This window comes from Natrix helvetica, assembly GCF_964273705.1.
Source record: "Natrix helvetica genome assembly, chromosome: 2".
Lineage (NCBI taxonomy): Eukaryota > Metazoa > Chordata > Lepidosauria > Squamata > Natricidae > Natrix > Natrix helvetica.
Window position 1 is genome coordinate 167058269 of NC_138552.1, and position 12809 is coordinate 167071077.

Below are 12809 nucleotides of genomic sequence, written 5' to 3' on the forward strand. Positions count from 1 at the left end.
TTAAATCTTTCTAAAAAAGTGGAAAAAACGACTAAAGCACATATTTATGTATATTTATTATTCTAGCATGTGTAAACCATCTAGTCCAGTCTTAGACAACAGATAAAGCACATAAATACATGTTCATATAAGGTGCCATTTCCACAAGTGATAAAAATTATTTTAGACATAATTGCTGCCTACCAAACTGAGTTCATTTTTTAAAAGGAAGACTTCTTTAAATAATTAAAGCAGTAAGATCAGAGCTCAGTGCAAGGTTGGAGTCTTAATGTGTCTGTACATGCTGCAAGAGAGAATTATATAAATTTAAATGATTTGGAATAATGTATTATTCTGTAATAAGATCCTACTTGTGTTTTAGTGTTTTTGATTTAATACTCAATTTTATGATTCTCATTGTTCAAAACAATATAAAGCCTATTTAAATACTGAACTTTGTTTACATTACAGCTGTTGCAGCTGTAAGAGTACTGCTAGTTACCTACAACATTATACCATTATTTACAAATACTTTATTCAAATTCTTGACTCTGATCTTTATACTGAATAAATGTAAGAAGCCTAGACAAGCCTAGGCAGTGTGCTAAACAAGTTCCCAAGTTTTTGGAAAGACGTATATTTGACCTACATATTGGCGAAGTAATTTTCATAAGCTACATAGAACTTTCACTAGAAAGAAATTATTCTTATAACAAAACAAGACTTTTTTGGTGGAAATTTAGTCCCAATATGAGATTGAACTTTGCTATCTAACATGCCTATTACGAAGTAATGGTGTATTTTCAGCATCATTTGGGTGCAATTCCTTTTATGGAAATGTAAACTCCCTAGTGCCATAGCTTTTTGTTTCTACATTCTGTTGGTATCTTTTCTCTTTCCACATTCATACCCTGATGTTTTGTAACACTAAATTGAATTTGTTGTTTATTTGTTCATCCTGCAAATCTGTTCACACATTTCTCCTCTTGTCTACCCGTTTTACATTTATCCATTATTTGTCCAATTGTAATAGTAACTTAAACCATAAATCTCTCTCCAATTTCAAAGTTAATCTGTGTGCTTGCTAAATAGAATGTGACCTGTGGCATTACACAACTGTATGAGACTCTACTCCCAGCATATTTAATGGGAGCCATAGTTCCAAGTAAATCAACAAACAAGAGAAGAATCATACTGATGTGTGTTCTCATTTAATAATACACTATATTAGAATTATCCCATTCTCCATATCTCGATTACAGCTACAGTTCTGAACCATGATATATTTTAACAATTACACATGGAAATATAGCAAAAGGTTATCGATGTATATTGTATATGTACTGATTTAGCCAGCTCAAAAGAATTCCTTCACACAATATGCTGTTTCACATGACTTTTTCCATTATAAAATACTATAATTATTGAACATCCTAATTTAGCTTACAGTAATTCAGCAAACATCATTCTATTTGCTTACAGTTAAAGAAGTGAATATTTTATAAAAAGGAGGGGAGGGTGTTGCAATTTGGCAAATTTGACAGAGTTGCCCAAATTTGAATTAGCAGAAGCTATCTCTAGTTCTGTCTTCTAAAGAATTATATGCAAAACATCTCAATGAATGGGTTTGCTTGAAGCAACAAGGCTCCCTCACAGCTTCTAAGCAGCAAATCAGAATGAGGCAAAACATTTCAGCCCAGCTTTCTCATAGATGCCCAGCTAGCATCCAATGTATTTTGCAGTTCTTTATGTAAACATTTATGTTTACAGAACAGGCAGTGTTCACATTTATGAAATACGGTAGCTGGGATTAAACCTAAGGGGCTGAACTCCCCAGCAGGATTTTCAAACCATTATTACATTCTTGGCATAGTCATTTATTTGTCCACTCAGTTTTCTTTCGAAACATTTTATTGATTCATTTTAGTAGAAAAATATATTGCTTGCTGACACATCACACTCAAAGTATGTTTGGTCATGAGGTCTAAGCAATAGTTTTGGGGGGTTTTTAAAATATTTTTTTTTATTTTATTTTTTATTTTCAAAACAAACACAACACAAAGAATCTTCCTTCTTTACATACTGTAGAAAGTGTATCAGTTGGTTACAAAAGACTTTCGTGCATCTCTTCCACAGTCATCAACCATAATTCATATTAACTCAAGTATTTTAACTCAGATATTTATACATGTTACCATCATCGTACCTCCATTTTCATTTGACTATAATTGTTTAAACGTCCGTCAACATAAAATATACCAAGATTTAATACATAACCACATACTGGCATTTCATTTACTATTTCTAAAATCCTCCAATAATACTGAATCCTTATGTCCTATTCTAGCTAAACATCCATAATAACAAAATTTTCTAATCCTCCTTTCCAAATCACTGTTTACAATTTACATCCAGTTTCCTTATGTTGTACCCATATACATACATATATATATATATATATATATATATATATATATATATATATATATATATATATATATATATATATATATATATATATATATATATATATATATATATATATATATATATATATATATATATATATATATATATATATATGGGTACAACATAAGGAAACTGGATGTAAATTGTAAACAGTGATTTGGAAAGGAGGATTAGAAAATTTTGTTATTATATATATATATATATATATATATATATACGTTATCATTATCCCTCCTTTGACTATATCCTGTATCATAACATTTTTCCCCCTAATAATCAAGACTTAACTGAATCTAACTTAGTTCTTTTTTTTAACCTTTATATATAATCAAAAAGAGTTCTAATCTTCCTTTCATGGGTACCATTCAATATTCATATCCAATTATTACTTATCATAACACTACACATGTGTACATTATTATCATTGTCAATTGTTTATTTAACTATATCTATTGTCACTAAATTTCACTAAGTTTAACTAGTTTTAAAGTATACACTTCCATCTATCAACTTGTATCTTTCCAGTAGCAAAACAGTCTCATGTCTTCTGCCATTTGTGGTTTCAGTCCTCTAATCCTCTCCTCTAATCAAATTTGTATGGACTCCTCTTAGCAACTCTTTGCTTATAAAATCTCTCATGTAATTTTGATACCCTTCTTCTGTTTCCTTAATCAGCTTATCTTTAATTGTCGGTAGTGTTATCAATGATGTTGCTAATAAAATTTCTCTCTTTAAATCCATAAATTCTTTTGTTTTTTCTTCAATTCAGCAATAGTTTTTTTTTAAAAAAAAAACCTCAAAAAGATATGGCTCTGCTTTCTCTTATGTTGTGGAACCAATAGTGTCATTCTGATCTTCTTGAGTCGAGTCTGTTTCTAATAACATGAACATTTTATGAGATATTGTAGGACAACAATATCTTTTGGTACGAACAGAAAGTTTTCTTATAATACAAAATAAGGGTCTTTACTTTTAGGGGTCTCATGGCACCACAAAATTTTGTCCAGCAGCTTTTCTCAACGTATTCCAGACGCCGTCCTCTTTTGCGAAGGCTTCTTAATTTGTCTTCAAGTTGTTGCAGCATTTGCCTGTCTCGAATTGGTAAAGGCCGACCATCTCTGCACTATTAAGGTTAATCATAAGAAAAAGTGCAACATTTTTATATTAGTATTATAATCTTTTTGTTTAATTCCAATCATTACTTTTGAAAAATGAATTTGAATTTCATTTCAGTTCAGTTAGTTTTAAAAAATCTTTTAAAAAATTAAGAACTCGTTTCTAAAGGGATGGGATTTCCAATTCAAAAGTACTGTAAATGAAATACCTTATTTTTTGGAGTATAAGGCGCACCTTTTGTTCCTCAAAAAAGAGGCTGAAAATCTAGGTGCGTCTTATACACTGAATACAGCATTTTTTGCCTCCCGAAAGCCCGCCCCTTTCACCAAAATGGCCATGCATAGTTTTTAGGAGCCTTGCAGAGTCCTCCTGGGGGCTGGGGAGGGCAGAAATGAGCAAAAAATAGGCCGGTTTTTGTTCATTTGGGGGGGGCATGCCCCAGGAACACTCTATAAGCTTCCTAAAGGCTATGCATGCCCTTTTTTTGACAAAAAACAGGCCCTTTTTCATGAAAAATGGACTGGTTTTTGCTTGTTTTGGCCCCACCCCACACCCAGGAGCATTCTATAAGCCTCCTAAAAGCTATTCATGCCTTTTTTTGAAAAAAAAAATGGAGCCGTTTTTGGGACGTCTGCAGAATGCAAAAACTTTTTTTTTTTAAATATGCCTCTTCAAAACATTGGTGCATCTTATACTCTGAAAAATACAGCATTATGCCAAAATATGAGAGTTTCATCTCTTTTAATACAAACTTCATTTAAACAAACAAAAACCCCTAAGCAGAATACAAATTAATAATACAAAGAACCATACGTAGTAGAGTAGTAACTTTTCATAGTTATTGAAGTTATCAGCAAATTAGATACTTTGAGCTACTAAAAATGTGAATGAATGAAAATGAAATCATACATGAATACATATTGTATTTTGAAATAATGAAATAAAATTCTACTTTAACATACATTGCATTTTTCAGATATCCAAATTCCAGACTAATTATGAGTGAAAGTTAAATGATCTTAGAAAAAGCATGGAATTAAAGTCCTAAAAGTAATGAGTGATAGTAGCACCAAACCTTTGAGTTAATTCTTTGAATATTTTGCTCAACATCTTCAATATCTTCAGTGTTTTCCAAGCGTTCATAACTAGCATTTCTTGTGCCTTTTATAAGGTTTAGAGGCAAAGCAGACATACCATAAGCCTGGAGAAAAATGAAACAGAGCATTAACTGAACCAACATTTCTAAATGATCATCATAATTAGTTCAAAATCAATATTTTAGTTCTAGTATCAAAATGTTGGTTTCAAACTTATTCTTGAATGACCATTTTGTACCAAATACTCACAAAGCATAAAGACAGTTTCTGAACCCATCTCTCCTTACCAGGAAGAAGAATAAAGTACAGGATACAGAATTCACCCAAAATACTGGTAAGAACGTGGTTATGTAAAGAAATTTAAATAAACCTAATAAGAAGAGATAAAATTAAATGGTCTACAATAATACAGTTATTTGGAATTTATGTGCACTAATTACAATTGCATGCTTGTTTCCTTAAAGACCGATGAAAGAAGGAATATAGCAGTGGTGGCGAACCTATGGCACATGTGCCAGAGGTGGCACACAGAACCATCTCTGTGGGCACGCAAGCCGCTGCCCCAGCTCACCTCTGCCATGCATGTGTGCACACCTCCCACCAGCCAGCTGGTCTTTGGGTCTCTGCCGCGCATGTACAGGAGGCATGGAGCGGGGATTGTGCACATGCACATGGGACATGCACGCATGCGCAGGGGGGGCACATTGCATTTTGGACACTAAGTGCCAAAAAGGTTAGCCATCACTGGAATATAGCAACAAAGTTTCTATAAACACAGGGCAACCCAACTGTAACTAATCTATACCTACAAGTCAAGGAAACAAAGTAAAAAAATAGAATACCAGGTTCTTATTGCACGTTACCAAATCTGAAAAGAAGCAATAAAGTTAGAAAATAGTCCTACAAGCTTCATCTTTATTGATTATGTGTCTATCAAGTCATCTTCAACTCCTAACAATCGCATGTACAGATTCATTTTGCTGCTTGTTGTCTTCTTTTTCTCTTTCCTTCCATCTTCCACAAGATTAGAGACTTTTCCAGAGAGCTGAGTCTTCACTTAATGTGCCAGATTATTTGAGCCTAGTCATGTATGCCTTAAATAAGAATTCTGGGTTGATTTGTTTAGTGATCCACTGCTTTGTTTTTTTGACTGTCCATGGTATTCTCAGAAGTGTTCTCTAACATCAAAGTTCGAAAGCATCAATACACTTCCTATCTTGCTTCTTTAAAATCCAACTTTTCCTTCCATAGAGTGTGACAGGGAATATCATGGCTTGCACATTTCTCATCTTTGTAGGTAGAGATACATCAGGGCTGAATATCTTTTCCGAGGTCTTCATCCACACTGAGTCTATCCTTCACATTTTCACTATCCAAGTAATGTCATCAGCTCATCAAAATGAAAAATAGTTATACCTATCAAAAGCAGCACTGTGGGAGACAGAACAGGAACGCAGACTAAAAATAGACAAGGAATTGGTAAGAGAACTCCTGTCAACATTGGGTGAGTTCAAATGTGGGACTGGATGATTTACATCCCAGGGCACTGAAGAAGCTGGCAGATATGCTCTCGGAACCACTGAATGAAATCTTTCAGGGCTTCTGGAGCATTGAGGAGCTGCCAGGGAACTGGAAAAGAGCTGATGTGGTTCCAATCTTCAAAAAAAAAAGGGGGGGGAGAGTGGATTAAGGAAACTACAGACAAATCAGCTTGACATCAATATCTGGGAATATGCTGGAAAAGATAATCAAGCAGTGGATTTGTGAGCACCTAGAAATGAACAAGTTGATAACTAGAAACTCACATGGGTTTGTTAGAAGTAGGTCATGCCAAATAAACCTTACTGCCTCTTTGAGAATGTGACTAAATCAGTGGATCAAGCAAGTGCTGTGGATATAGTATACTTCAATAAGGCATTTAATAAAGTAGAGAGCAGTCTACATCTTGGTAAAATAGAACAGTGTGGGATAGACAGTACCACCACCAGATGGATTTGCACTCAGCTGATCAACCACACTCAGAGTGCAGTGCTCAAGGTAATGCCTTGACCTTAGTGCTCTTCAACATCTTCATAAATGACCCAGACAAGGGGATGAAGGGGAACTCATCAAATTTGTAAATTTGACACCAAGCTGGGGAGAATTGTTCACACTTTGGAAGATACACTCAAGATTCAGAATGATCTTTGCAACTTGAGCATTGGTTGCCATGCAACAAGGTGCAGTTCAGTAGTGAGATAAGAAATATCCTGCATTTAGGCAGGAAAAAACCAAATCCACAGGTACAGAATAGGCAGTACTTGGCTCAACAGTAGTGCCTGTGAGAGGGACCTAGGTGTCATAATGAATCACGACTTAGGTATGAGTCAGCAGTGTGCTGCAGCTATCAAAAATGCTAATGCACTCCTAGGTTGCATCAACAAGGGACAGTATCAAGATCACGGGAAGTGATAGTACCATTCTATTCTGCAGTTCTGGTCACAATACAAAAAAGATGCTGAGGCCCTAGAAAGAACGCAGAGAAGAGTAACAAAGATGATAAGGGTTGGAGGCTAAATCGTATGATGAACTGGTAAGGGAACTTTAGTTTTCAATAAAAGATTGGGCAATCATTTATCTGGAATGGTATAAGGTTTCCTGCTTTGAGCAAGGGGTTTAACCAGAAGACCTATAAGGCCCTTCCCAGCTCTATGATTCCATGACACAATCAAAGGCTTTTCTAAAATTGGTGAAGCATATATCGACTGCTTTTTAGTATTCATTGGCTTTTCAATTATCCAGCATGCATTGGGAATAATGTCTCATGTTCCTTAGCCTTTTCTAAACACAGCTTGAACATCTGACATCCCTCTTCCATATAGGGCTCGAAACTGTGCTGGATAATCCTAAACCTAATTTTGTTAGCTTGTGAAATTAAGGATACGGTACAGTGGTTGGCACACTTTATTAAAATCCTTTGATATTGGTCTGTAGATTGACGTATTCCAAATGGTTAGCTACTATATCATTCTTTAGACAGATTTGTTGCCATAGCTTAGTTAGAACCTTGAGTGATTCTTCTTCTGTTGCTTGTCATATTTCAATGGGTATTCCATCAGTTCCTATAGTCTTCAACTTGCTAATGATTGGAGTGCTGATCTAACTTCATCTTCTAGTACTAATGATTCTTGTAAGTAAAGAATATCTTCTAAGGCAGCAATGACGATCGTTTTGTGGTTCCCGTGCCAAAAGCGGGGGGAGCACAGAGGGGTCATGCGCAGGCGTGCCACACCAATAATGCAATGTGCAAACCCAGTGCACATGACCAGCGCTACCCATTTTTGCATGCTTTTTTCACCCCTCCCAGGCTCCAGAGGCTTTATAGAAGCCTGGGGAGGATGAAAACAGCCTCCCCCCCCCCCAGAGGCCCTCCAGAGGTTTCAGGAGCTTCCCTGAAGGCTCCGGAGGGCAAAAAACGGCCCTACGAGCAAACCAGAAGTCCATTCCTGAACTTCCGGTTTGCCCGTAGGGGCGGTTTTTGCGCTCTGGAGGCTTCAGGGAAACTCCTGAAGCCTCCGGAGGACCTCTGGGGAGGGGGGAGGTTGTTTTTGCCCTCCCCAGGCTCCTATAAAGCCCCTGGAGCCTGTGGAGGGCTAAAAATGGCCTTTAAAAAGGCTGAGGTCATCTGGCCAGCTGACAGGGCAACGCCTTGCGTGCCCTGACAAATGGCTCCATGTGACACCTGTGGCACGTGTGCCATAGGTTCGCCATCTCTGTTCTAAGGTATCTTAGATCTCTCTCTCTCTGTCTCTCTCTGTCTCTCTCTCTCTCTCTCCCCCACAAACACATACTTATTATTGAAAGTATCTCTTGTACTACAAAAATATTGCCCCCTCAAAATAAAAAGAGAAGATTAAAAACAGCAATCACAGCACACAACAGCAATATTCACAAAAAGCCTCAGAAAATAATGTAATTTTGATTTGGCAGTTAAGCTCAGTAATCAGAGTGTCAGGCAATCCTCTTTAGAGAGTTTGTTCCACAGCCAAAGCACTATCACACAGAAGATGCAATATCATATTAACACAGTGAAAGCTTTTGGAGGCAAAAGTACCAAGAAACGATAACCCTTAATGAAATTAACAAACTTTGAAGAAAGAGAACTATCAGCAATTCTGCAAATCCAGTCCATGCACCAATAAAATATAATAAAAATAGACATGAGGTAACATTTCTAAAATAAAAGCACAGGAAGTGATTATTTAGAGATAAAGATAGAAACTGCAGAAGTGACTGAGATTAAGTGACAAATGAAAGTTGTTTATGCCCAGAAAGCCTAACAATTAAATGATAGCAAAACATCAGAAACAAAGAAGAAAGGACATCTCAAACATTTACACCGTAGTGAAAAATAGAACCGTGGAAGGGAAGCCTGCAGCAGTTACTTAAAAAAAAACCTAAACCTAGAACAAATGAGCAAACCTTGAATGTATATTAACAGAAAAAAAAAACCTTAAAATAAGCACAATCCAATTTATAAATGTTTTGGAATACACAATACTATATCCAGTGGTTCTCAATCCGAGGATCTACAGACCCGTGGGGGCCCACAATATTATCACAGGGGTCAGTGAAGCCTTGAATAAATGTTATGATTTAAATCTTAAGTCTTGGAAGTCCTTGGCCATGATTCATGGCCACAAAACGTGTTTAAAGGGGGCCCGTGGTGTAGAAAAGATTGAGAGGCACTGTTGTAACCATTTATCAATGCTTTGCAGAAACTTTCAGTTTATTTGAAATAAGAATGAGGTAATTTAAAAGCATGTTTGGAATATAGAGTCAGCATGTTTCCTTAGAAGATATTCTATTCCCACTATACTGTTTTCTGGGCCCCAGCTCAGAGTCCATTTCTAGAGCCCACTCTCATGGCCCATCGGATCCCAGTTTGGAGGAGGAGGAAGAATTGGAACGGGAACCATCCGATGAGGATAGCACATATCCCTTGGAATGTTTACAGAGGCCACGAGCTGAGGATGATGCTGTCCCAGGGGCCTTGGGGGAGGTGGTTGACCGGACAGTGAGCTTCCTGCCCTCACAGACATGGGGGAAGAACAGCTGCAGACAGGCAGTGGTACTGAGAGGTCAGAGATCTCCTCATCAGAGATCTCCTCCTCCACTCAATCTAATGGTACAGTGGAGGCAAGCTCAAAGGAGGTCTGCAAAGCTGCTTGGGAGAAGGTCACCTCACCCCTCCTCACAAGGAGCACCTGGCATGGGTTGACTTAAGCAGAAGCTGGGGGAGATTGTCTTTGTCAGGAACCATTGTTTGTTTTGGCACACATTCCCCTGGCTTTGGAAAAAACTCAGCCTTGACTCTTGTTTCTGCCTGTGCCTTGCCTTGTGTAGGTACAAATAAGAAGACTAAAAAGGGCTCCTAAGAGACAACACTATACTTGAAATGAGCTTGCTACCAAGAAATGTCCACTAGTGGGTAATAAATGGAATAGATACAGCTTTTGTAAATAACAGCGCACTTATATACCGCTTCACAGTGCTTTACAGCCCTCTCTAAGCAGTTTACAGGGTCAGCATATTTCCTCCAACAATCTGGATCCTCATTTTACCCACCTTGGAAGGATGGAAGGCTGAGTCAACCTTGAGCCGTTCAAAATTGAACTCCTGGCGTGAGCAGTGAGTTGCCTGCGGTATTGTGTTCTAACCACTGCACCACCATGGCTCTTCATAAAATAAAGCTCAAGTTACATTTAATTTGGCGAAATTATGTCAGTTTTTTTGTAAATGCACTGACAGGTTTTACTCAAAGTTATAAATCTCAAATATTTTTAGTACTTAATAGAAAGAGGATTAAGCTTCTAAATCGATAAACAATTATATTATCAATAAAGATAACCCATAAAACTAAAATCTTAGTAATTTTCAAGTGCTGAAACAGAATGATAACAACTTTCATGAAGAATAATGGGAAAAAATTATTAAATAATATGTAAACTGCCCAAAGTTGCTGGGAATTGGACATGGTATAAATAATAACAACAACCACAAGGCTTTGTTTCTCCTGTATTCAGCATTATTGCCCATCAGACTTTAGAAGCTATGAAAATCATCCTTTCCAATGGGAAGTGAAAGTTTGAATTAGGAGATCTTATGGAATACTCCTGCAGATGCAATTAACCTCTCACTTAATTTGAGAAAGCCCTCAAACTATTAAATTTTGAAGGACTTTGGGGACAAAGTGATTACAAGCATCTCTCTTTTTTGCTTTTCTTGTATCATCATTCCACTTCTACAAATAGTCCTTGACTTATGACCACAACTGAGCCAGGAACTTTGGATGCAAGTCATTGGGGTTGTTAAGCAGATCGCTATGTGACCAGACTCAATTTTACAATCTTTTTTTTCTGACATTATAAAGTGAATCAGATGCTCAATAAACAAATTCAGCATATCCAATGTGGTTTTTTTGCTGTTTTCTGCCTGAACATGACAAAAAAAAAATAATAGCAAATCGTGGTCATGTGACTGCAGAACATTGCAACTGGTCACAATGCGAACCAGTTGCCAAGCACCTAAAATGCAATCACATGACCATGGGATGGGGGGGGGGCTGTGGCAACAGATGTAACTTTGAAGATGGATCATAAGTAGCTTTTTTAAAGACCATTGTAACTTCAAACAGTGGTTAAGAGACCAGTCATCAAGTGAGCACCATCTGTACCTTTGTATGGTTGATCTTTTAACAATATCCATGCTGTTAATTTGTACATGTATGCTGTCAATTTTTTGAGGAAAGCAAGATCAAGAAACAGGGACAGCAGGGATTCTCAGACTGCTGTTTATTATAGCAAGATAGAATCTTGAAAGCCTCTCCGAGGTTTTGTCTGCCTTATCTTGTACCAAACAAAATCAAGATGGGGTTACTTTGAAATTTATTTCTTATGCTCTCATCTTCTCAGGACTGAATAATCTTTTCTGAAAGTCACTCTTAACAGTTCACTCATCACTTTCCCATTAACTAGGATTCCAGGTGCCCAGGGAAATAAAACTATGCTACTCATTTACAGTGTGGGACACCCCACAATGGGAATGGCTCAGGGGCAAGGTCTTGTTATGTCCTATTACAGAAAGTCCTCCTTTAGCGACTGCCTTGTTTAGAGATTGTATGCAGTTACAACTGTGATGAAAAAGTAACTTTATGACCAATCCTTGCATTTATTACAGGCCTATAAAGCAAAGGACAATTGAAATTAAGCGAATAAGCACAGGTGGTATTTTCCTTAGCAATTGCTTCACTTAATAGCCAAGTTGTTAGTATCAATTGTGATCACTAAATGAGGACTTAAGGGAAAAGCTTTTAAACTAGGAAAATATTTTAGCCAATATGCTGCGAAGTTCAATGCTAAGAATGCTAAGATATGCAGAAGCAGCAATCCAACTCCATATCCTCCTCTTAACACAGCGACTTAGAACATTATCAAATATTTTCTGACTGAACTGTGGAGTCAGGATAATACATCACAATTACATTATTCATTTTAATATCCTTTTCTCCCTGGATACTAAATTGTGAAGACATGCAATAGTAGTATATAATCATTTCAAAACAACTATGAACTAGATTTATGAAATACCTTTAGACAAATCCTTTCGAGTAGTCCTAAACCTACGACCACATCTGGGACCAAATTCTGTCATAGGTCATTGTGAGTCATTACATAATCAGATCTGATTTTATGACCTTTTTTGCATTGGTCATAAGAGCAAATCCGCCTTATCCAATGGCATTTTTTTTTGCCATTTTTTGTTTGAAACCAGCAAAACCCGTCACAAATTGTGATCATGTGATTGAGGGACACTGCAACTGGTTGTAAATGTGAGCCAGTTGCCTTGCCGAACTGCAATCATGTGACCCTGCGAATAGCAACAAATTCAGGTCATAATTGAATTTTTTAGAAGCTGTGGTTAATTTAAACTGTTATTGGGTGAACTTTCATAAGTCAAGGACTATCTTATTATCTAAAACTTGAAAAGCAACTGTTTGATATTTAAACGTTGCAAACTACTTTCACATTAAAATTTGGTTCAACAATGCATCAGTCATGTGGATTCCCTGTTCCTAATTTATATTGTCCTTTGCACATTGAGCATAAT

At 36.8% G+C, this 12809-nt stretch overlaps 1 protein-coding gene across 1 annotated transcript in view; it reads right to left on the reverse strand.

Moving 5' to 3' along the window:
- LMBRD1 (LMBR1 domain containing 1) overlaps window positions 1-12809 on the reverse strand; it is a 68381-nt gene that overhangs the window by 25728 nt on the left and 29844 nt on the right. Inside the window, exons 8-9 of the mRNA XM_081943337.1 lie at window positions 4640-4765; window positions 3419-3571 (exon numbers count right to left, since the gene is read on the reverse strand). Coding sequence (XP_081799463.1) covers window positions 3419-3571; window positions 4640-4765 — 279 coding nt within the window. The remainder of the gene's footprint in view (window positions 1-3418; window positions 3572-4639; window positions 4766-12809) is intronic.